The 26,760-nt window shown below is 36.7% G+C and overlaps 1 protein-coding gene across 1 annotated transcript in view; it reads left to right on the top strand.

The window, feature by feature from the left end:
• Nucleotides 1-26,760, top strand: part of Cngb3 (cyclic nucleotide gated channel subunit beta 3) — a 155,008-nt gene that overhangs the window by 73,997 nt on the left and 54,251 nt on the right. Inside the window, exons 4-10 of the mRNA XM_048420196.3 lie at nt 466-623; nt 2,883-3,032; nt 4,290-4,498; nt 12,251-12,301; nt 14,153-14,239; nt 17,670-17,734; nt 18,409-18,531. Coding sequence (XP_048276153.3) covers nt 466-623; nt 2,883-3,032; nt 4,290-4,498; nt 12,251-12,301; nt 14,153-14,239; nt 17,670-17,734; nt 18,409-18,531 — 843 coding nt within the window. The remainder of the gene's footprint in view (nt 1-465; nt 624-2,882; nt 3,033-4,289; nt 4,499-12,250; nt 12,302-14,152; nt 14,240-17,669; nt 17,735-18,408; nt 18,532-26,760) is intronic.

The following is a 26,760-nucleotide window of genomic DNA, read 5'->3' as shown; positions in this document are numbered from 1 at the left end:
GAGGGTTCACATGATTCTCTCAGCCTGTTGTACCACCTCCTCATCTTGAAGTAAATCACACCATGTACCAAGTGCTAACTCTAGGAGCAAAGCCCACATGTTCATCATCATTGGGGTTATGAAGTCATGGTGTCTTCTTAGGTCCTGCCTTCCCTACCAGCTTTGTTTCTTCCGGAAAAAAGAGTTTAATGATAGAACCATGGTCCTAAGATCCCATGTTGTCAAGAATGACCATTTGCTGTTTGTAGAACTAAAATTTTCTAATAGCATATGTGCTTCTAAAACAAGTGCCTAGCATCTAATTTTTCAATGGCAATCTATGTTCTATCAGAATTGTTCCCATTTTATGTCAGTGTTTTCATTTTACTATTCAATTGCAAAAATGAGAAATTAATAATCTTGAATACATAAGGAAAAGCAGTATATACCTCCTCAGGGACTTATTTCCATTTTTTTCTCATTTAGCTTTAAGAACAAACTGTTTGAAGGCTCAATTATAAACGCATATGCTGATGCTCAGCTACACAAACTGGTGGAAAGAATGCGTGAAAGGACTGCTTTCTACAAAAGAAAACTGGCAGAAGATGAGAATTCACCCTCACCCGAAGCTAGCCCTCAGACTGGTAAGCATTATTCCTTCAAAGTACTAGTGAGAAGGAAGTTATATGAGAACATTTATTTGATCAATTATTCAACTTAGATACCAGAAAAACAGTTTCTGAGACAATAATTTTACATATATTTGTTTATTTTAAGAGTTATTCAGAAATCTGAGAGTAGCAAAAAGAAACTAAGAAGGAAATTAATGTGAAGGTGAATGAGTGGAACCCTCAGGGTTGGATATAGCAGAAAAATAAGAGTTCCTCCAAGAAAAGAAGAGAGAGCAGTTAGAGAGTAGCTCAGTAGCTAAGTTCTTGCTTTGCAAGAATGAGGAGCGGAATTCAATCAGTAGAACCGGCATTACACATACACACACACACACACACACACACACACACACACACACAATGTTGAACTCTTAGTTTGACTAACAAAAAGATGGAGACAAGTAGGTCCCTGGTGTTAATTAACCAGCAAGCCTTACCTACTTGGTGAGTTTTATGCCAGTGGAAGATGCTGTCTCAAAAAGAAATGTAGAATGTGCTTGAAAACTGTCACCTAACTTTATCATCTGGCCTCCACATTCATACATGTCATGCACATTCATGACAATGTGCAAACACATACAAATGAATACTCACATACTTTGCACAAAAATGGGTGGAGATGAACACATAGCTCAGTGGTACAGTACAAGCCTAGCTTGTGCAAGGGCCCAAGCTCAATCCCCAACACAAAAAAATAAATAAAGGCAACAAGAAAAGCACAGGAGTAAAAGGAAAAGTAGATAAAGTGACTATCATGAAAAGTTAGCACCAGCCTAGCAAAGTGTCTAAGTTGATGACTGTTTGCCTGGAATGCACAAAGCCCTTTGTGCATTGAGGGTTTGATCACTACCAGGTGTATAATTACAGCACTTGGGAGGGGAGATAGGGGCAAGAAAATCAGTAGCTATCCTCAACTACATAGCCAGTTTGAAGGCAGTCTAATACAGAAGAGATTCTGTCTCAAAATAAAACAGAAGAACAAAAAGTAATAAGAGATGGCTGAGTAAAATTCACTTACTGCATAGACCAACAACCAGAATTCAGATTCCCAGAACCCATGTGAAAAGCTGGAGGTAGTAGCATGCATCTATAATCCTAGCCCTTGTACAGCAATGTGGGAGTCATAGACAGAAAAAAACATCCAGAAATTCACAGGCCAGCTAGCCTAGAAGGCTAAGCAGCAGAAACAAGAGAGACACTACCTCAAAACAAAGAAGGTGAGAGCTAACTTTTGAAACTTGGCCTCTGACTTCTATACACACCTTCTTACAGGTGCACACCCATGCTCACACACATCAGACACAGATCACATACAACAAAAACATAAAGAGGAGGGACAAATCACAAGGTCTGATTGCTTCTGGAGCATGTTCTTGATGCCCTTGAACTTGTCACAGCTGCTCAAGAAAACTTTGTGATGGAGAAAAGCATAGGTCATTCACACAGGGTGGCCACCAGCAATGTCTGCTATGAGTGCTATTGCTAATATTAACCAATACCCATATTATACAAAATGCATATTACAAAATACAGAAATAATTAATAGAGAAAAAGGAGATGAAAAATAGTCACATGAAGGAGGGAGAATTACCAACATTCTTAGTAATTACTGAAATATGGGTATGAGAAAAGAATAACAACAATATAGTACAAAATAACATATATTATGATTGATATTTGCCCAGTATTTAAAGAGAGAAAGAAGAAAAATGAATGTTAAGAACAGATAAACATCTTCAAATCTAATTACAAGGAAATGATGTAGACTCGAGGGAAACTATTTTCAAAGCATACTATATGCATTATACAATAGTTAACGTTTGAAGAGTAAGATTGAAATAAATCACAGTTTGATAAATATATATTGAAAACAATATTTTGAACTTTGTTTACCCATAACTCAAAAGCTATGTATGAAGGATGTGTTGTAACTTCAAAGCAAACCATGTGGGGTAGGAAACATTTGATCTGTGATGCCTTGTGAATTTAAAACTGGTATTTCCAAAACTTTAGCTTAAATTAATTTTATTCAGCATTTTTCATATATTTCAATGTTTTATTTCATTTATATATCTATTTAGGGTGTACAACAGGATATTTTATAATACATATAAAAATAATTTGTTTAAACAGAAGAGATTTTCAAAGATTCTAATTTCATCAAAACCAAATGTTTTTCTCATCAAGCTGACCTGTGTTAACTTATTAAAATATTTCCTCTTTTTTTCTATAAAGTGAAGTCCACAGAGGTATCACCAACACAAGACAAGAATTCTAAACTAGAAGAACATCACCATGGCATGTTGTCTTGCAAACTCCAGAGGATACCTACAAAAGAGTACCTTAAAAGAATGAGACTTCCTAGAAGCATAGATCCATACACAGGTACCAGTGACGGAAATCCCAGGGAGGGCCGGCAGTCACCAGAACCCCTTTGACACAGGAGTACAGAGAAAGCTTCAGTTTTTGCACACTGTTCTATATCTTGAAAGTATAATTTAAACTATGAGATCTTAAAAGATTTGTTTTCCTTTCTCTATTGAAGACAAAATATAAATATATTCCTGCCTGTTTTAAAACCTAGGCTAGGGCATTTCCTGCCCCAAAAAACCTTTGAAAAGAAAGTCATAAGGAACTTGGAAATACACACATACACACACACACACACACACACACACACACACACACACAAACATACACATGCATATATATATATATATATATATATGGAGATATATATATATCTCCATCCTGTCTTCTTCTGTAGCTTCACTAAGCTAATTACTTTAATCAAGCAGATTCTCTCCTACACCCTCCCAGGAGCAAATGAAAGTAACATGTGAAGGGACACTGGTTGGCTCAATGGGCTGACTCTCCATTCTCCCATTCAGAGCCAGCCCTCTTCTGGCAGGGTGAAGGTCTTTCTCCTACTTCTCATGGGCAAGCCTTAATTATGAGTACCGAAGATGCTTTGCTTCAGGAAGACCTTAGCAATGATATACATCTAAATTTTCCAGGATTCTACTTTCCTGAATCCAAACAGTAAAGTTATTCCCTGGAATAGATTCAGTCTGGTCAAGTACAAAACAGACACTGTCCACTTTTGCGAAAAGTGAAACGATCATTTTGCTTCTTTTTGTACAGCACGGTGCCTTGGCCTTCTAGGTCAAGAACGAACTGTGTTGAATATATCATAGAAGGCCTTACTCCAAACTGCGTGTCTCCCAAGTATCAGTTTGGGGGCGAAGTCGCAATGTATAAAGGCCCTACTGTGCAAGCATAAGAACCTGAATTTGGATTAGTATCATCCATGTAAAAGCTGATCTCGGTAGTACTTGTATAATCCTAGCAATTGAGTAGATGGATTGCCAAAGTTTGCTAGCTAGCCAGTCTAGCCAGTAGGTGAACTGAGGCTATATCTCAAACTATATGGTAAGAAATGGCAGCGGGAAGACACCTAAAGTCAGTTTCTGTTCTCTACATACAAGTGCATACACATTCTGAGCATTCACGTGCACATGTCCACACACAAGCACACCACACATACGCATAAAGATAATGCCTCTGTTTGATTAAACTGAGAAAGAAACTTCTTAGAATGTCTGTGATGCTGTTGGGATGACCTAAGCTGTGTTTTGCTAGATCGGCTCTACCTCCTATGGCTCCTTCTTGTCACCACCGCCTACCACTGGAACTGTTGGCTGCTACCAGCACGCCTCGCCTTTCCGTACCAAACACCAGGCAACACGCACTACTGGATTATTACTGACATCATATGTGATATCATCTACCTTGGTGATATATTATTGATCCAGCCAAGACTGCAGTTTGTAAGAGGAGGAGAAATTATTGTAAGTGGAGTTTGAGAGAAAAAATTGGCAAATGAGCAATGTCTAATTGGACGACCAAAAACTAAATTCACAAGGTTGTTTTATTTAATGTTTGTCTCTCTATGGATAAAGCTTTGTCGATATCTGAATATTCTAATTCATCTTTCTTGTCATCTCTCCCTGGTACTCTTTCTTCCACTTGATTCATTCTATTGGTAAAGCATTCTACTGGGTTTCTATATGACTAAATGAACTTTACATTTCTTAAAAATTTTTAAAGAATTTTTCCATACTATTTTTCTCATATCCTATATTGATTTCTCTATTTGTTCAACTGTTTCTTTGTATTCTCTTTGAATTAATTAACAGAGTTTGTTTGTTTTACCTTTGATTTAACTGTACTTTTTATAATTATCCTTTTTAATTTTTATGTGAAATGCTATCTCGTTCCCTTTCATTGAAATCCACTTCTATGGAGTTGTTATTTTTACAGGGTTCATATTGTCTTTTTTATACTTCTAGATTGTGACATGTGAGTCTGGGGTTATTTTATTGGTTGGGATTTTACTATCTGTTTTCTTCCAGTTGAAGGGTTTCAATGTTCAAGTGATACTAGGTTGTGATAGCTCTAAAGTATGTTCATCTCCAGTAAACTAAGAATGTAGTCCAATATCTAAATTAGACCAATCTGCTTATGGCACTAGTATACTGCCCTATAAAACTGTAAGGGTAAAATATTCACTGCAGCTACCAAAATTTTAGATGATCCCATCATGCAAATATCCTTATGGCTGGCTTAAAAAAATCATTTCTTTATCTTCAATCACTACTGGGGGAGAGAAAAAGAAGGGTAGAGTAATATGTGCTAAGAGAAGGTTAGACTTGGGAGGGAAATATGACAAGAATAGAGATTAGTATTAGATTAATTGAGGAAAAATAGAAGGAAAGTAGATGGAAGTGGGGAGTTAGAGTACCGTTAAGATCCACGGAGTTTAAATATTAGTAAAACTATGAAAAGCTCAAATTAATAAGTAAAAAGAGGACATGTGAACAGAGCAAGCGGAGATGAGTAATAATGAGGAGGAAAACATACGTAATGTCTGTAGGAAGGATAGCAGACAGTAAGATGAGTGCAGTCACGCCCAACTAACAACTGTAACTTCACAACCATACTTTATCCATATTTCTGGTGCTCAACAGCGTGTAGCCACTATACTGTATTGCACATATTTCCACCAATTGCAAATTATGCTGGTGGAAAGCCTTGTAAGATACTGACATGCTTCAGGGTATCCTTCAGGAGCCTGGCCACAGGGGAAAACCACATGCCTTGCCATTCGCAAATCGTAAGTCCCATCGTTGTCTTATTTTGAAATGAATACCTTCTAATCTTTTCTTTGTAGCTCGAATTCTAGTTGGCTTTAGTAATAAAAACCCCAAGTCAGATATTAAGGGTGAAAGCTGAAAGATCAGAGTCACTAATTCTTACCTCTACAAAATCCTCAGACTGAATCCCCAGATCAGGAAAGGCAAGATCCTGTCTCCACAAATCCTCAGATTGAAAGATCTGCGGTCCTGTCTCCTCCTGCCTTATATTCCTTTCTCTGCCCAGCCATGTGTCTTCCTGTCTCCACCTCCCTAGTGCTGGGATTAAAGGCATGTGATCTCAAGTATTGGGATTAAAGGTGTGATCCACCGCCACATGGCTCTGTTTCTCTTCTAGACTGGATCAATCTGTGTAGCCCAGAATGGCCTTGAACTCAGAGATGGCCTGCCTCTACCTCCCAAGTGCTGGGATTAAAGGTGTGTGCCACCACTGCCTGGCCTCTGTGGCTAACTAGTGACTAGTTCCCACTCAGATCTTTGGGCAAGATTTATTTGTTAAAATATCACCACTTTTCTTTCTTGACTTTCCATTTCATCACATCTCTTTTCTCATGAACAAAGCAGTAGCCTCCCTCAAAAGCCAGAATTCTTACTTTTGAGAAAGTATATTCTTCTAGATTTATTCCCAGTTTTATAATTTTATAGCCAATCCCAATGATGAAAACTAAAACAGGAAAAAAAATGTGTTTTCATAAGCATACACCCAAGTGTTAACACCTGTTTGCAGACACTTGCAAGCTCGCCAGCAGGTTGTCCCCTGGATGTTCCCTGGATATCCCTTATCACAAGTCCTTACCAGGACTGCTCCAAATGTGCCCTCCAAGATCAGAGTGAAGAGTCAGCTGCCATCATGTAAAGCTACTCAGAGTCATATACATTGTTGAATAAGAGAGTAGGGTTTTTAATTCTGAATATTTTCTTTTGAGTCTTTCAGAACTCTTAAGCTTTCAAAAATATAAAAAGAATAATAAACCTTAATTTATTATTTTTATTTTTAAAATTTTATTTACTGGGACTGTGTTCTATATTTAACTTTTTCATTAAAACATTCTAAAGTCAAACTGGTAGTCAATACCTGCTCATAATATTCCCAGTGCAGACTTCAGAGAGTGAGTTCACACATGCCCCAATCCCAGAGTTCACTGGCAGCTTGAAAAATGATAATGATGGTATACAAATGAGAAGTAACCAACACTAAGAATAAAAAGGAAGGAAGGAAGGAAGGAAAGAAAAGAAAAGAAGAAAAAAAACCACTAATTTCAGCCTCCATTGGATGCACAAAAATCAATGTTTGACAAATGAAAAGTGGCAAAATCACTAAAAGGAGACTTTTTTTTTCAATTTTCTACGAGATTTTTGCACACACTAGAGAATTAAAATCCTGAAAAATAATCATTAAAAACGTGTTCAATGGTCTCTATTCAAAATGCATTAGCACAATCTGCAAATACAGAGCAGGAACTAATTGTTTTGTTTGCTCAAAAGAAGTTTAATTGTTCCATTAATTTAGAGTAGACAGTTTTAGCCTTTGAAAGTTGATTACATTTGGTACAATGTCTATGTACACTGAGTTTCCAGCCTAAAGATCTCACTATGTTCATCTTTATGTAAGGTATTCTACAGAAGTGTCATTTATTTACTCAACAAACATTTAAATGCCTACATATACTAGGTAGATACACCTACCTACCTTCTGTACATACATTGTATTAACTATAATATATGTTGTACCAGGGCTACAACATGGTAATATTAGTTCTGCAAGTATTTTTAGGGAAAACAGATCGAGGTGCAGTCACAGTGAAAGAAACCAGGAGATCTGTGCATGTCCATTACTCACAATGTCTTCTGAGAATGGCACTACATAGAGATCCAAACACCAACAACCCTGTTTTGAAAAACCAATATATATATATGTGTGTGTGTGTGTGTGTGTGTGTGTGTGTGTGTGTGTGTCCTGAAAAGAATTACTCATTTCATTGTACTCTAGATTTTTATGATATTTCTTTTATTTAATTTTAATAAATAAAACATAGGTTAGCTATTATACACTAGAAATAGACAGACCAGCTTCAAATTTCACTACTAAAATTACTAATGGTATTATTTGAAGAAATTAAATTAACTCTTTCATTGAACAATCTCTACTACTTGTAAGGTGAAAATGGTTCCTATTTATAAATCTGTGATAAAGATTGAATAAAATGATATGTACACATACCCCAAGATATAACTGGTAGAAGCAAATTGTCAGAGGAATGTAATGAATAAACATCCACACATTTAGCTTGTCCTCCATGTCTCTTTAACTGTCTTTCTTATTTGGTAGTGAGTTCCTGAATGATGGGAACAGTGTTCTATCCATTTTTCTATCTAACCTTGGAATTCAAAGATACTCAAGACATTTTTGTAGGAGGAAATGTGTGATAAAGTTGCCTCAAAGATTTTCTTTCTTTGAGTAATTCCTTAATTGCAGCCTCACATAATTTTCTTCTTTAAGTGTTTCTCTCTGTTCAGTTTTAAACTGCAGAATTGTTAATCAGAGGAGGTAAATAATGAGTAAACATAATAACATCTGAGTAGAGCATCCTCTAAGACTATCAGCTAGGACAGGATTTAGGGGTAATTAGCATACCCTTCCTAAACTAAGCCTCCCCTGAAGAAATGCTGTCTGCATAATAAGCAGGCTTAAAAGAGAGAAGGAATTAAATAGGGTGACATTTTAAAAGTAAGTGCCTAATTGTCACTAGTAAACAGACTGATCCTCTTAAGGCTAATGGTGCCAAATTTATTTAGTACTCGAAAGAACAGGGATTTTAAAATTGCTAAATGCCACTTTCCTTTAATCAAGCATTTTTAGTTGTGTTTACATTTATTCAGTCATGGAATCATAAACTGAAAGGAAAGGTGTACATGTGATTTTTAAAAACTTCCTAGTTGGTGGGGGAATGCAGTATTTTAACATAGCTGCTTGGCACTTGTCTGCCTATCTCTCTGCATCAGAGAAGCCATGATGGAGCTGTCTCATTTTACTCAATCTTTCTTGAAACGAAATTTATGACTGCTGGTGAAACCTGTTTATGCCTATCTGCATGAGCATAGCTTATATATATTTTAATATATTTCTGTAAAAGTTTACCACTTGTATGTGGCTAAAAAGTATAACCATAATAGGGGGAGAGGGGCTAGGAACAGAGTTGCCTGGCAAATTGAGATGACTGATAAGACACATGTGTGATATCTATGTGTGTACATCCATGTGTTCATATGCATGTGTACATTTGTCTGTATCTGCATGTGTGAACATATTGTGCATATATATGTGTCTACGTGTGTATCTCTGTGTGTGCATGTGTGTGTGTCCATGTGTTCATATGCATGTGAATATTTGTGTGTGTCTGCATGTGTGCACATACGTGTGCACATGTATGCGTCTATATGTGTATATCTGTGTGTGCATGTGTGTGTGTGTATGTGTGCTGTGGGACAATGGTCTGTAACCTGTCACTTGTATTTTAAATAAATGCTAATTGGCCAGTAGCCAGGCAGAAAGTTAGGTGGGGTGACCAAGCAGTAAGTTGAGGTGGGGCAACTAGAATCCTGGGAAGAGGAAAGTTTCAGTCCGCAGTTGTCACCCAGACAGAGAGGAAGCCAGACAGAGCAAGCGAGATGCAACTGCCTCGCTGAAAAATTTACCAAGCCATGTGGCTAACACAGACAAAATTTGTTATAAGAATTAATTAATAAGAAGCCTGAGCTATGGGCCAATCAGTTTATAATTAGTGTAGACCTCTGTGTAATTTCTTTGGGACTTAACAACTTCAGGAACCAGGCAAGACAGAAAACCCCTGTCAACATGTGAGTGTGTGTGTGTGTGTGTGTGTGTGTGTGTCTGTATGTCTGTGTCTGTGTCTGTGTCTCTCTGAACAAGGATATGGAGGCCAGAGGTTAACATCAGGTGTCTTTCCTCAGTTATTTTCCACCTTTATTTTTTGAGACAGTCTCCCACTGAACAGGAAGATCATAGATTTGGCTAAACTGGTTAGCCACTGAGTTTCAGGGATTTGCCTGTCTCTTCCTACAAATACACACATAGCACAGTCTGTAGATACATGCTACTGTGACCATCAAACTTGAGTTTTCATGCTTACATGGCAGGCATTTTACCTAATGAACCATTTACCCAGCCCCAAATAACTGATCTTAAACATTACTTGGAGAAGATTAAAAATGTCCATATTAAATAACATGAATGATAATTGTTAGATGCTGCTGCTACTATATGCCCAAGTTCTAATAATGCAATAATTAAGAGTTTATAGGAGATTTCTTCCTACACATAACTGAAATTGAATCTAAGTCTCGATATTAATATTAATAGCCTTTCTACTCCTGTGATACATAGTATACATTTATCAGCCACCTACTGAGGCTAGACCTGTCAGGAACTGAGGAAACCCAGAGCTGGTGGTCCTGAATTCTATAAGAAAGCAGGCTGAGCAAGCCAGGTAGAGCAAGCTATTGAGTAGCACTCCTCCATGTTCTCTGCATCAGCTCCTGCCTCCAGGTTCCTGTTCAGTTTGAATTCTTGTCTTGATTTCCTTCAGTGATGAATTATGATGTGAAAGTTTAAAACAAATAAACCCTTCTTCCCCTCACAAACAAACAAAAGAGTATGTCTGACTTTTTTACATAGCTCAGGATTGAAGGCGAAACAAACAGATGAAATACAGTGAACTTCTATGCATTAACTTCTATGCATTAACATAGATCATCTGATCCTGAGAGATAGCTGGTACTATAGGTATCCTTCCACCTTTGCAATAATAGGAAACATGATCTGGGCTCCAGGAACAACCCCAGCAAAGGCATTCAAGTGAGAAACTATTAGATTTGAAGAACTGAGAAATAGAGAAGGATAAGAAACTTCAAAATATTGTTGAAACAAAAAGAGCAGAGCCTGCTTAACTACAAAAGGAAATTTGAGATTTTTTTTCCCCAAAATCATGTAGAATGAGGAGCACCACTTAAGTCGGGGAGACCACTGCCAAGAGAGACTGAACAGGGGAGGTAGAGAGCTTAGCCTAGGCTGACTAGCAGCATGGGTATGATGAATAGGCATTTTGGAGAATATGCAACACAAGGAACTCACAGTTGGGCTTCAAGAGATTGGAGAATAACGTTGAGTTTAGCTTTATTGACTATAATTATAACGTTGAGTTTTAGCTCCTGGATGTAATGTTAGAGTGAGCCCAAAAACCACACCAAAATGCTGATCGTAAGCAACTATGCAGGTAAACCGAGTGGCATTTATGCTTCCTTGAAAGAGAAAGTTTTAAAAGCAAAAATTATTCCAGAAAATACAAAATACTATAAAACTTGTATCCCTCTCTTCATTCCTCTATCTCTTCATGCACAAAATATTTACTGAGTTCTGGGAATGTTCTGGGCATTACTTCACCCAACTGGTAAAGTCAATCCTGTCCTCAAGGAGATTAAAATTGGGCCAGGTAGCCTGCTTTTAAATAAATTATCCAAGGGAATGGCAAAATTGCTCAACAAGTAAAAGGCATTTGCTGCACAGTCTGGTGATATGAGTTTGACTCTCAAACCCAGGTAAAGATGGAAGGGAAGAACTAACCCCACAAAGATGTCCTATGATCTACACACACACATGCAAACATTACAAATATGTACACAATGATAAATAAAATTTTACAAAGACCCAAAATTTGATCATTTCAAAATATCCTGATTTCCATAACACAAATGTTAAGTACTCCTGTGTGACCTTTGCACTGTTTATTTTGTTATGAAAAAAGTAGGAAGACAAATTATGACCAAACTCTTGCAGGTTAGGGGTGGATATGAGAAAAGAATGTATTAAAGCAATATGACTGAGTCTCCTGATATTTCTATATTAAACTGAAGGACAATAACAAAAAAGAAACAAAACAGATTCTGTGTTTCCTTTTGTATGTGTGCATTTTTGATTTGCCTTGGTTTGGCTTTGTCTTTCTGTTTTTTATTTGTTTGTCTGGATTTTTGTGTTTTGTTTTTTGTTTCTTTTTCTTTTTCTGAAGAGAAAGGCCATGAAGTTAGCTGTCTATGGAGGTGGGGAGGATCTTGGAAGAATTGGAGAAAAGGAAAGAATATGATAAAAATATACCATATAAAAATGTTTAGCTAAACATATATGTAAAATTCATAAAAAAGAAGACAAGCACCATGAATAGCTGTTTGTTTTAAAAATGCAAAAGGCTGTATAATGGTAACATAATTAAAGGCTAAGATGTAAGAAAAATAGGAGAAAGAAATGACTGTAACAATTATAAAGACTAACAAATGAAATTTGATGAACATAATCAAGATATAAATGTATTACAGGTAGATCCAAATGAGCTGAAGAGATACTACAGAAGTTCTACAAAGTTTCAGGTAGGTGACTCACAAATAGTCAAAGAACCGCTCAAGCAGAATCATTTTCACTCTAGGTCTCGTTTCCACAAATATGTCACCTTCTTTTGTAACAAACTTCACACAGATCTGATTTTGTTTTATTAGACAGCTGTAAGTGCTCCAGAAATTTAATCTCCACATTTCATTCTGCATGCATTTCCCTCTATCTGAAAATGGGAACTTAAATATGTACAAGTCAAAGTAAGTAGGAGCCCATATTTAAATTCCAAGTTAAATTGCAGCTGGGCAAAGTGGGGTGTATCTTTTACAGTCTACAGAATTCTAGTTTGCTGTTCATGGGATATGGTGTTATAAAGTCTGCAAAATTATTTCTATTCCTACCTGTTCTTCATATGAGCAGAATAAACAAAAGAAGCAGTTATTTAGATGGCATAGCATCTCCTACTCTCAGATAAAAACAGGATCTTTTGCCCTATAGTTATCTCTTAATCTGTTTTCTAATTGAAAAGCAGGCAGGCATGGGGTTACCCAAAGTTAACTAAGTCATTTCATGACTCCAGTCTCCCCCCACCAAGGACAATAATTTAGCTCTTCAAAGTCTGTTAGCAAATGTACTGCCAGAGCAAGCATTCGATATTATTAAACTAGGTCTCTGTCTCTCTGTCTCTCTGTCTCTGTCTCTCTCTCTCTTTTTCACACACACACACACACACACACACATACACACACAATGTTTTAAAATATTTTTTTAAAAAAGACAAAATTATGTTGATTATTAAGGAGCATCATAAGATTACCAAGGTATATGAAGGCTTGAATAATGTAAACACTTGAATATTTTTAAAATGAATATTTTAGTTACAATATCACAGTGCTTTCCAATACTCTCATTTGCTTTGCTGATTTATTATAAACAGAACAGATTTCTATCTCTCTTTTAATCTGTGTAATCTCTGATAGAAACTTTCCTACCAGGTAGTTGGTAGCAAAACAACCCAAAGAAGACAGTGATAGAAATCACTGAGGAAACTTGAAGAACTAGAAAGACAAAATCCACTCTGAGCACTGGAGGAATGAATGGACCATAAAGCAGTTTCAATGCAATGAATTTATACGAGTTTCAAACAAAATCAAAAATAGAATTGATTTGTATTCTAGAATCTCATGTTTCAAATACTATAAAAATGTGTTCTAACATTAGCATCTTTGTCATCACTGAACTATATGAGATAAGAAAATTCTGAGCCAAGATGATGTCTAAGGATAGCTCAAATACATGAAGAAAAATATAAAATATACTGGCAAAGACTACAAACTAGTATCCTTGTTCTCATGGTATTAATGTCTATAAATGGCATCATGCATATTTAACTGAAAGCAATTTTGGATTAAATAGTAAATAATTCATTATGGATTATCATACTTTTACATAGTATTGTAGTTTCCTGTAAACTCACACTTGGTCCCTAGAACTGGGTCAGTTTGAGAAGGTTGTAGAGTCTTTAAAAGGTGAAGCCTTGCTAGAAGAATTACCATACTGGAGGCCAATTTGATTGTGATTGCTCTCTGGGCCTCTACTTCCTGTTAACTCTCTGCTTCCTGAGTTAGGATGCAATCAGTTACCTTTCTCTTCCGGCCCCCACCCCCATGCCTTCCATGTCTAGGCCATGTCCTCTTCACTGTGATGAACTGTAACCCTCTAGATCCATAAGCTAAAAGGAATTTTTTCATTCTTAGGTTGCTTTGCAGGATGTTTTATCACAGCAACAGAGAGATAGCTTGTATACATTTTGGCATGCATGGGTACAAATCCAAACATAGGGAAGTATGCAAACTCTACATAATTTTAGAACTATGGTCTTTCAACAGATGGATGTCATATCCATAATACCATTTGAAGTTCTCTACATCTTCTTTGGATTCAATCCAATATTTAGAACAAATCGGATACTAAAGGTAAAGAAACGATATTCAGCTGCCTTCTCCTTCTCCTAAATGAAGTCTTGAAGCAAGTTTAGATAAGCTAAAATTTACAGTACTCTTAACTTTTTCTGAATGGCCTATTTCTTGGTATTCATCACTATTATGAATTTTTTAAAACAAATAATAAAAAAATGCCATTGCTTCTTCTGATGGAAGTGAGTCCTAATTGCTTCTAATCTACCTTGCAAGTATTTTTTTAACATCCTAGCCAAAGTTTCTCCTCCCTCCTCTCCTCCCAGTCCCTCTTCCCCACTTTTGTACTTTTTTGGAGTGCTTTTGTACTTCTAAAGATTACTATAACTACAAATAAATATTTTAAAATTTTAATTATTTTCTGTATCTTGTCTTATCAGAGAATTCTTGAATATTTGAAATATCAGGCTATAAAATGAAAGGGGTAAATGGGGTGACCTCTAAGTTTTTATTCACCTGAGATTCTGTAATATAATAAAATAATTGAAACAGTGCAAACATAGTTTTAGATCCTTGTCTACAACTAAAATGTTCATCAAGATGTGGTAGCTCTCTATAATCTGAGCCCTTGAGGGGCTGAGGATTTTCATGAGTTTGAAATCAGTCTGGACTGTATGATAATTTTCAGGCTAACCTGAGCTACAGAATAGATTCTGTCTCAAACAAACAAAACATCACAAAGCAGTTAAATTTTTGAGGCCCTGAGATATGTGTCTATATTACAGTTTACCTAGCTTTAGGAAAATAAGGTAAAATTTTCTATGTACTAATATAGATATAAGTTAATAAATTCCTGAAGAAAAGGGAAAAGCTACATAGAGAGTAATTTACAGAACAAAACTAGTTTATGTAAACTAGAAAGAAAAAATATTAAGTTTTCTATATTTACATAAACTCATACATACTACAAATATTTTTCAGAAACTAATTAAAGCAGCTGCATAATATGAAAAGGAAACTCAGGATGCATAGAGGCAAAGAACACAATTTTGAAGGGTTATATATGTTTATTTGAAACACTTATATGTATTGTCTATTCAAAAATATTCTAAGATATACATATTTCATAAACTCAGCTTTGTTGAGTAACTTATACAATTTAGAGGAAAATTTGAATGATTTTTTATATAAGTACTGAAGAATTTAACGTTGTTAAAGAGTACTGATTGTTCTTGCAGAGGATTTAGGTTTAATTCCCAGCACCCACACACCAGCTAACAATGTTTGGTAACTCCAGTTCCTAGGGAACTGGGTCCCTCTTCTGTCAGTTGTAGGCATCATATGTTGTGCAGATATATATGCAGGCAAACACCCATATACACATGTTTTTAAAAAATAACAAAAATAAATCTCATTAAAAAAAGAATACTAATGATAACTTGTACCTCAAAAGGCATCTTCCTTTAAAGAAACACAAAAACTTTTACCAATTTAATAAATAAATTGCTTACTTTCTTACATCCTGGGAAAGCAAGTTGGTTATCTTCCCAGTGTAACCTAGCAACTGTGATGGATCCTACAACAATAGCAATTGCTGTGGCTAACTGCAAAGCACAGAATTTGTTTCCATTATCTATCTTTATCCTTCCCAACAAATTTATGTTATCAGTGAGGTAGATGAGAATCAGCATAGTGGAAAGCCTGCTCAACCACACTAATAATGTAGGCATTATTCATTTTACTCCAGATAATCTGCTTTAATATTGGTAGATAGAGATCAGGCACAAAAAACGTTCTTTCTATGCCTATGATTTTTCTAAGTTTAAACAGTTCTGCCTATATCCCACATTCCCAAGAAAACTCTAGAAGCTGCTGGTGTGACTTTGTAATATGGGTATAACTCAAGGCAGAACATAATCCCAAGAAGTCTAGCATCAAATCACCATTCCGTCAAACTTAAAGCTTCCAAGGAAAGTTCAGAAGGCATGTGTTGAAAAATAACCAATTTTTAAAAAGAGTCCTGTAGACTTTGGAGTTCACATGGCTTTTTAATGAATGCCTATTAAATAATGGTTGTTCATACTGCATCTCTGAATCATGTTAGGGAGCCTTCCACAGACCGCATTTTAATACAGGATGTTATATAAATCAATACTGACTTTTTCTAGTTGTATAGTCCTATCTTTCAGTTATTTATAAAGGTGTAATTTGAATGGACAATTCTCTTGGGTAAATATTGTCATGAATCTGCCTCCAGATAGAAGTGAAAAACATGCTACGAATACACATTTTCTCTTCTATAAGTACACTAGTTCTCAAACAGTGTCCTTTGAGCAAACTTCTAGTAAAAGCCCAATAAACAGTTATCAAACATTGAAATAATCACAATCAGAGGTTTTGAGGGATATTTTTAGGAATTCTGTGGGAAAAAAGCAAATTATTTGTGTATATTTTTGTTTAAGAATTCTTACCATTAAAAAGACTTATTACCATTACAAATATTATTTTTTACCCGAGAGGTACAGCAGTCACATGTAAATTGGGGGATATTTTGAAACAAGTACTCTCTGAGGACCCTGTCTATAAGATTTCCCCTCCCAAGCACATTCAGCATATCAATGAACACATTCATGTGCTCTTTTCAGGGCTACTTTTTATTATATCCTTTTGTAGCTATGGAGGCAAGGTACAAAGGAGAGTCACATAATGATAAACACATATCACCAGAAAGGCTGGCATTTAGCTCAAGAATTCATGGTGATTCCGTGGTTTCATTCCATGCCCTATTTCCTACAGAAATGAAGGAAGGAATGGAGGATGGGATAAGAATATATAAGGGAAGTGAGAGCTGAAACAAAAGTAGAAATAAAAGAGAGACACAGCATTTGTAATTCTGGACCTGAGTTACCTCAGTCCTTTTACCTTAAAATGTCACCATTTCATTTTTCCTAACAGCTGAGTACCCTTTGTGTACATGCGCCACATTTAAGAAAGAACCTTAAGGGAAACAGCAACTCTATTTGGATTAGATCTCATGAAGCTGTTGAACCTTCTAACAGAACACAACAAGCCTTTGCTAATGCTTACTGGACTTTATATTTTGAAAAGAATATATACAATTTGCCATCTCTTTCTAAAAATAAAGTTACTGTTAGAAATGATATATTTTTATTCTTTCATTTATGTTTTGGGAGTGTGGTTTTAATCATTGCAAAATGGAATTTTGTTATATGTAGTAGAAAAAAAAACTATTGATTTTCAACAAGCATCATAAATAAGACTGAAACCAAAGGATAGAAATAAAATAAAGCAATAAGCTCTGTAGTTTGGCAAAGTGTTAAAGTGCACCTTTAAGAGAAAATACCACTAAATATGATATGTCTTTAAAGACATGAATAAAATTACTTTCAATGAATAAAATGTTAGTAGATTTATGCAAATAAACATGCAGTTAAGTTACTTTTTCATTTTCTGCTTATTTCTTTTACAGTATACTTCATTCTTTGAGTTTAATAATCGCCTGGAGTTTATAATGGACAAAGCATATGTCTATAGGTGAGTAGAAGCAGAGAAAATGAGAACAGAACATTTTAGACAGCATTTAGGAGACAATGGCCATACTGCTCAAAAACATGGGACATTTTGTATTTTGCTATAAAAAATGCATTATCCATAGTAAATTGGGCTATTTCAAGTCAGATTAAAGTAAGGAAGTCAGAGTAGGAAAGAGGATCTATTGTGTTCCCACTTAAACAGTAAAAGACAAGCCCACTCTTACAAGTCAGCTCTCCAACCCTCACGACAATTCATGCTTAGTCTAAATTTCACTCATTTGTCATTCTGAACTACATGAGCACAGAGACCTTCAATCACAGTTCATCACAGCCTGAAGTCCTCTGAGCCTTTCAGACATCCAGGTAAGTCAATGTGCATAGTTTATGGGAATCAAATGAAGAGGTGACCCTTGAGACATGTCTTTCACAGAGTTGACTCACACCATCTGTGCAAAGAAATGAAGACTTTTTTACACTCTGTCAAGCCCATTCAGGACTCTGCAGCCAGACAACATGTGATGTCATCTTCTCTTTCTACTGCGCAAATGAGAGTTGACACTCAGCAAATCTAAAGCAAGATGGCTCATTGGAGACATAGAGCAAACAAAAACGTTGAAGTCAGCTGCTTTCCAGAAACAATGTCAACCCTTACTTTCTTTTTATTTTTTCTGACAGAATCATTCGAACAACTGGCTACTTGCTATTTATTCTGCACATTAACGCCTGTGTTTATTACTGGGCCTCAGACTATGAAGGAATTGGCACAACCAAATGGGTCTATAATGGTGAAGGAAACAAGTGAGTATGAATTTTGGGTTCTTCTTAATTTTCAGTTTGGGTATATGAATTTTCATAAGCCAAAATTTTCCTGAGTTTTTATAAGCATATATTAATTTTAAATAATAATGAATTTATTTATGACATCTTTTCAAGAGGGTATACAATATATGTTAGCCATATCCACACCTCTCAATACCCTTGCTTGTCCTCTTTCCACTCCCATTGGTCCCGTTGTCCTCTTCCCAACTAGTTCCTCTTCTACTTTCAGGTTATATGTGATTGCATATGTGTTTTGTGTGTTTTCCTGTGTGTTCGCACGCAAGCACGAGCATGTGTGTGTGTTTGCCTGTGCGTACGTGCGCAAGCATTTATGTGTGTGCTTATGAGTTTAATTTGGATTATTTACTGAAGCATGGATAAAAGATTATAGACACCTAGGCAGCTTACCAATAACTATGCCACTAAAGACATCTGTTAGTCACTACATAGCATAGGCAATAAAACCTCCCTTGTGTGTTAGTATGCTGTCAAGTAAAAAAGCATAAAATAGAATAAAAACTATAAGAGGTTATCTGATACGGAGCGGGGTTGAGTGTGTATGCATGTGTGTGTGTCTATGTGTATGTATCCTAGATTGGTCTACAAAATGTGATTCTTACTCTGAACCATAATTAAAAAGTTTGTAAGCCTCTACTTTAGGTAACTTAGCAATAAGTTAACTTAATAACTTTAATGAGGGTTGTTAGTAATGATTTATGTTAATTATTTAGGGGGCAGGTGCAATAGTAGCTAATTAATTGATCACTGAGAGGTTTCATGGGTTTACGAGTCAGCTATATCCACTGACCAGATTGAATAAAGAATAATAATACTCATAAATAAAACTTGACAATTAAGCAGCAAGTATCTCATGAGTTAAACAGGTCACTTGAAATTTCTAATGCAAAAGAATCAGGGTTCAATCAGGACAATAGAGTTATTTAATAGCAAAATGTTCCTTTCCATCAATACAAGGCCTAGGATAAAGTAAACTACACTAACTTCTGCTCCAGGGAAATGACACTGAACAAGTTAAAAGACAATGTATTCACTAGAAAGAAAGAGTACATCACAGAATACCTCTGAAGGCAACACATAGCAACCTAAGAATGGAAAGCAAAGAAAATAAAAATATCCCACAAAAATATATACTACCCAAAGCAAGACAGTTACATATACAGAATTATAATTTACTTTACTTTTAACCTGAACTTGTTTTTTAAATACTTTTAATATTACAATCACACCACTTCCCCTTTCCCTTTTCTCCCTCCAAACCATCCCATGTACTCCTCCTTGATCTCATTCACATCATGGCCTCATTTTTCATTAATTGTTAGAGGTAATTATTTTTTAAATCTTATAGTTAAAAGGCCCACTGATTGTGAAACACACATATGCACATACACAAACACACACACACACACACACACACACACACACTAAGAGAGAGAGAGAGAGAGAGAGAGAATATGGCCCTAGAAAGCTTAAAGATCAATCCTGTATAAACAAAATGGATTTAGTATGTGAATTGATTGATGTTTTACTTTGATTCGAATAATATTATGGAAAATTAAGATACCAACTATAGGAACTCAGCCAATCCTGGTCCACCATTGGACTCCAGCAGTGCCCCTACCCCACGTCGTCTGACTGGGGTTGGAGGAACTCAGTTTATAGTGCTGGGCACCTGAACACTAGCTATAACGAACTGTTTGATGAGGAAGAATGGCCTGTCCCAGTGTAGTGATTAACTGAGTGAGACAAGGACACCCATTCTCTGGTCTGGGTCTGTCCTCCCTGTCTCCGAGGAGAAAGCACGGGCCCATGTGGCACCTTACAACCACCAGCCAGCACAGATGAACATTATAGGATGAGTAGAGGTGGTGATGGAACTGATCCCTTGACCCGCTGCAACACGGGAAAGCGAGCCCTGTCTTTCCTCTGGGCAGCACAGAAGAGTTGACCTTATTGGTGACTTGCACAGGTGAGCCAATTCTGAGATCGCAAGGGTGGGAGACTGAATCCCACCACTCTTCTGGCATAAGGCAGCTTGGGCTGGGGAGAGATGCTCTTCCCCGACTCTCACCCATCAATGTCTAAGGCAGGTGGGAGAGTTGACCTTGAAGTAAAAAGAGTGGAATAACTGGCCCTTTCTCTCACAAGCTGCAACACTTGGGAGAACAGGTCCTGAACATCGCCTGGGCAGCACAGTAAAAGCCAACTCTGTTGGTGGAGGTGTGAGTAACCCAGTCTCGAAGTGATGAGCATCAAAGACTTGTCCCCATTATCCATTTGTCTGTGGCAGCATGAGCAGAGGAGAATTGCCGTTCAAACACACACGCATGCACACACACACACACACACACACACACACACACGCTCATCACTGCTTGAGGCAAATGGGAGAGCTGACCCAGTGGACATAACAGGAGGCCTGTCCCTGGCCCCCACCAGCTGCACAACTCAGAAGAGCAGGCTCCAAAATAGTGAGCATGGGAGACCTAGCCCCACCTCTCATCTGCCATATGGCTTCATGAACTGGGAAGAGATGCCCCCCACCACTCACTCATCAATACAGGTGCAAGAACTGACCTTGTGGGCATCCGAGCATGAAAGTTGTCTCTAACCCCCATCAGCTACAACACTTGGGAGAGCAGGCCCTACACTTTACCAGGGCAGCATGATAGAACCAACCCTCTTAGCAGAGATGTGGGTGAGCCAGTCCTGAAGTTATGAGCATGGACAAGCTATCTTCATTATTCATCTGGCTTGTGGTAGCATGGGTGGGGAGAGTTGCCCTCCCCACTGCCTGAGGCAGATGGGAGAACTGGCCCTGAGGTCATAAGAGCAGAAGAACTGTCCCTGCCCCCAACAGCTACAACACTTGGGAGAACAGGACCTGCACCTCACCCAGGTAACACAATAGAGCCACCCTGTTGCAGAGTTGTGAGTGAGTCAGCCGGAAAGTCATAAATAAGCACGGCAGAGTGGTCCCCATTACTCATCTGACGTATGACAGCATGGGCAGAGAAGAGATACCCTTTCTCAGACCCCAGGTCTATCAACACCTGAGACAGGTAGAGGAACTGGTTGTGGTGCCCTGAGAGCAGAAGGACTGCCCCAGCCCCTCATCAGCAACAGCACTTGGGCAAGTGGTCCCTGTACCTTGCTGGGACAACACAATAGAGCTGGTCCTATGGGGTAAGTGTGGGAAAGCTGACTCTGAAACAATGAGAAGACAGCAGAGCAGGAAAATGTGCTTAATGTGGCCCCTCAAACACAAGCAAAGCAAAGGTGGACTCACAGGTTTCCATCACCCTACTAACAGTCCACACTAAACACAAAACAATCAACAAAATACAAATACAACCTATGAAACTGGGGAAAATATTTACAAATCATAATCATGATAATGGGTTAAAGACCCAAATATGAAAAATTTCTACAATTTGATAGCAAAAACTTTCAATAAACAAAAATCTAAAGGACATTCTTGAATGAAGGCGTACAGAGGAATGACTGATAAGAATGTAAAGGATGCTCCATATCATTAATAATCAGGAAAGACATATCAAAACTACAACGAAGAACCGTATTGCCCCACCTAAAATGACAAAAATAAAAAAGGGAAAAGAGGTGTCATGGGAAACAAAGAAAGGAGGCAGAAAAAAGAATATCCATATACTGTCAAGGGATTATAAATTAGTATAGAAAACAGAATGAAGTCATCTCAAAAATGAAAAAAATAGTCTTTTTAATTATTTACATTCTTAATAAGTAAGATGGTACCTCAGTGTAAGTTTTATTTGCACTTTTTTGATAATCAATGACACTGGGCTTTTTTCTTATGCATTTTGGTTACTTGAACATCTTTCCAGAAATATTTGTTTAGATTATTTGTCCAATTTTTAAACAGGTTGTTTCTAGAGTTCCTTATATGCTCACGGAGGCATAATTCCTGTTTTCAGCTTTTCTTTAGGTTCAGTCTTAAATTCTCTCATTGTTTTGACTTGGAGCTGTGTGTTGTCATGCATTAAAAATTTATAGAGAGTCTGTGTATTAAATTCTCAAGATGGAATCTCCTTGAAAAGATTTATCTGCCTGGAGTGTAGATATTAGAGATGGACACCCTTGACTAATTAAGCTAATCCTAGAAAATCAATATGATGCCATCTAATTAAATTACAAATCTTACCTTTGGTTGGGCATGTCTGGGTGTGCAAGACATGTCTGAGAAAAGAATCCGAAAATAAACCACAAAGCATCAGGGCAGAAAATTTCTAATTAACATAGCATACTCTTTAATATTTTAAAAGTTCAAGGCTAACCTTTGAGACTTGGAAAATCAATCCCAACGTTTCATATTTAACTGTCATTTCAACATCTATAAACAAGAAGGTGAAAGTAGATAATACTGTGTTTGTTCCTACTAACACTAAAATGATGTAAAATAGAATTGACCATATAGGAAAAATATCTAGTCCTTTCCCGCTTTTGGAAAGTATTAAGTTTAATAAATTTTCTCAACTTAAAGAAATCCACAGATTGAGGACCTGTGTCCTGTGGGTGATAGAAGGTTGAAATACAACCTGTAAATTTACTTTTGCACTTTATCTCTTTGACATCTAGTCCACTGTTCTTGAGTTGAGGCCTTCTGGGCATTTACTACGTGATATTTTTATTGTCTAAAAAATCTAAACTCTCCTCCAAAAATGTTTATGGGATTTTGTTACTGTTTTGGTTGTGGCGGTTATTCTTATATCCACCAGGTTAAAAATATTCCATGTCCTTAAAATGTACTGAATTTTGTATTGAATTATTGAAAATAATTCACTTATAGATTTGATTTTGAGTACTAATTTTAGCATCAATTTATTTAATTATTTATAAAACTACTCTTAGAATTTGAAAATGATTACCTTTGTTCAAAGACTAACACAGTCATAAAGTACTAAAGTGTTCCTTCTCTGTGTGATTCACTAGAACAAGAAATAGAGCCTGTTTTAAGCTTATTATTAATTGCTATTAGGAAGCATGCCCACACACATATGGGGGTCAGAGCAGAATTTTATGAAGTCATTTATCTACTTTTACCTTTACATGAGATTCAAGGACTGTCCTGAAGTTGTCAAACTTGTGGATGAGGACTTTTTCTGCTGAGCAATCTCTTGAGCCCCCACCCCTGATGCTTTAACTTAATACTTTAATTGGCCTATGAAGAGACAGTTTTCCTTCTGAGACTTTTGAGCATACTCCATTTCGGTTGGTTTTACATCCACCCTCCTCCTCTCCACCTCTCTGCCCCATCTTCCTCACTGTACCCTCTTGTCATCAATATTCCTCTTCCACTTTAATATTTCACATATTCTACTGTTTTCCTCGACCCTCTCCTTAAAGACTCTTTTTCATCTCGTGGACCCCTTTCTAGTATCATGATGTTTACCAACACCAACCCCACCTTGATACATTTATCACTTAGAAGCCAGGATGTGCATATGAGAGAGAACAAACAGTATATGCATTTCTGAGATTGAGTTCTCTCATTTCATTTAATGTTTTCCAATTCCACTCATTTTTTTTCTGGAAATTTCATAATTTGTTTTTCTTTATGGTCACAATTTAACTTTATGATATACATTTTCACTATTAATTCATCTACTAGTCAAAATCCAACCGTATCCCATTTCCTGTCTGTTTCAAATAGAACATCAGTGAGCATGGATGTGTAAGTGTCTTTGAGGTAGAATACAGAGTCCCTTGGGAATACACTCAGGAGTAATACAACTGGATAATTTAGTCCTTCTATTTTAAAAACAAAAACTTAACTAAGACAGAATACTGTAAAAGGTTTTAACCTGTCATGAATACCGGGGGAGGGGGGGGAACCTAATTGAGACCCACTGAGTTGAATGTCTATTTATAAAATATTTGGATTTTAAATTTTTTTAGTCATTTGAGAATTTTATACAATTATTGTGATCATAATTCATTTGTTACTACTCTCTATAACTCCTCACACATCCATCTGACCTCCCTGCAATCCTCAACTTAATGTCTTCTGTCAAAAATAAAAACATGAACTCCAATTTGTGTTGTCTGTATATTCCCAGGTGTGGAACCATCCACTGAATCATGATCTACCAACCAAGACCCACACCCTTAAACAAAAGGGACTATCTTTCCCCAAGAAACCATCCACTGTCCACAGCCCCTGAGTCAGGAGTGGACCTCACGAAGGCCTTCTCACTCCTTGCTAGAATGTTAACTGGCTTGATCTTGTGCATGTTATAAAGGCAACCACAGCTATGGGAGCTCAAGATCTCAGTAGTTCTGCCTGCCATGTTCAGAAGACACTGTTTCGCTCTGGTCCTCAAACCTCTGGTTCTTATAATCCTTCCTTCCTCTCTTCTATATGCAAGAAGTTTCTTAAGGATACATTAGGAATACCTGATCCAGGCTATGTTATCAGAGCTAAGTAATTTTATTTGTTGTTCTTCAGTTCTGAAGTTCTAAATAAATAACCTATTCCATCCAAGAGTTGTTTCCTAAGAAAAGAGTTTTCATCTCTTCTCACATTTGCATATTTATTAATATAATAAAAAATGTGTAGAAAAAAAGTGAAAAAATTTGTCTGTTCTATTTTTCATTTGCATAAACAAGTAGATCTAAATTATAAAGAGTTCTCTTATCAACATAAACCTACTTGATCTATATAATATTTTCAACATGTTGTTAATTTGGTAACTAAAATTTCTATTAATTTATTTGCTTTAGTGAAATGGAGATTACCACAATGTGCATGAGGAGTTCTCCTCCTATGTTAATTAAAAGTGACTCAACTCAGGTTTGTTAGGTTTATTGGCAATTATCTTTACCTGTTGAGCCATTTCATCAGTTCTGGTTTGGCAATTTAAAGATTGCCTCAAATTCTTTGCCATCCCTCTCAGTGAGAGATGGAGTCCCTTATCTTCCAATCAATTCAAACTAGGAATTTACTTGACAATTAAGGTGCTGTGGCATTTCTGGATTATAAAACCCCTTTTATCTTCGTCTTGGGCTATGATCATTCTAGGAGAAGCAGCTGCCATTAATAAATCTACTAATTTATCTATTATAGTTTCTGATTTTATGTTCTTATGGGCTGTGTGTGTGTGTGTGTGTGTGTGCGCGCACGTGCATGCTTGCAGGTATGCATGTGTCTACATGTGTGTTGTTGCTTCTTTCTTTGTTTGTCTATTTTTTTATTTTATTCTGGTTTGTTATTGTGTGTCTTAGACTGTTTGTTTTCCAAAAACAAAGAGAGAAAAGGTATGGGATCAAATGGGTGGTGATGTAGGGACAATCTCTGAGGATATGAGGGGAAAATGTAAGGGAAAAAATATTTTCAATTAAAAAAAAGAGGTCCTGAATTGCTGATGGGAATGCAAGCTGGTGCAGCCCTTTTAGATGTCAGTGTGGCGATTTCTCAGAAAATTAGGAAACAACCTTCCTCAAGACCCAGTAATAGCACTTTTGGGTATATATCCAAAAGATGCTCAATTATGCCACAAGGACATGTTTGTAATAGCAGCTTTGTTTGTCATAGCCAGAATCTAGAAACAACCCAAATGCCCCTCAATCAAAGAATGGATAAGGAAAATGTGGTCCATTTACACAATGGAGTACTACACAGCAGAAAAAAATAACGACATTTTGAATTTTGCAGGCAAATGAATGGAGCAAGAAAATATGATTTTGAATGAGGTAACCCAGACACAGAAAGATAATGATCACATGTACTCACTCATAAGTGGTTTTTAAACGTAAAGCAAAGAAAACCAGTCCACAAATAGCAATCCCAGAGAACTTAGACAACAATGAAAACACTAAGAGAGACATGCATAGATCTAATCTACATGGGAAGTAGAAAAAAACAAGATCTCCTGAGTAAATTGGGAGACCGTTGGAGAGGGTTGAAGGGGAAGGAAGAGGCAGAGAGGGGAACAGAGAAAAATGTAGAGCTCAATTTAAAAAAGCAATAAAAAAGGAGGTTCATGTAACTTGAAACAGACAGAATATGAGGAAATCCAATATAGTCACATGACAAAGATAAGTAGAAAGTTTTCTTGCCATCCTTAACCAGACCAACATAAGCTTAGATGTAACACCCGATTCTGTGTTACCCCCTTGGTACAGTTGACATGCCACTGTACCATAACTGAGTCG

Source organism: Myodes glareolus, chromosome 16 (genome assembly GCF_982192425.1).
Source record: "Myodes glareolus chromosome 16, mMyoGla1.1, whole genome shotgun sequence".
Classification (NCBI taxonomy): Eukaryota; Metazoa; Chordata; class Mammalia; order Rodentia; family Cricetidae; genus Myodes; species Myodes glareolus.
The sequence above is the reverse complement of the archived record's forward strand: the minus strand, read 5'-3'. Positions and strand labels throughout refer to the sequence as shown.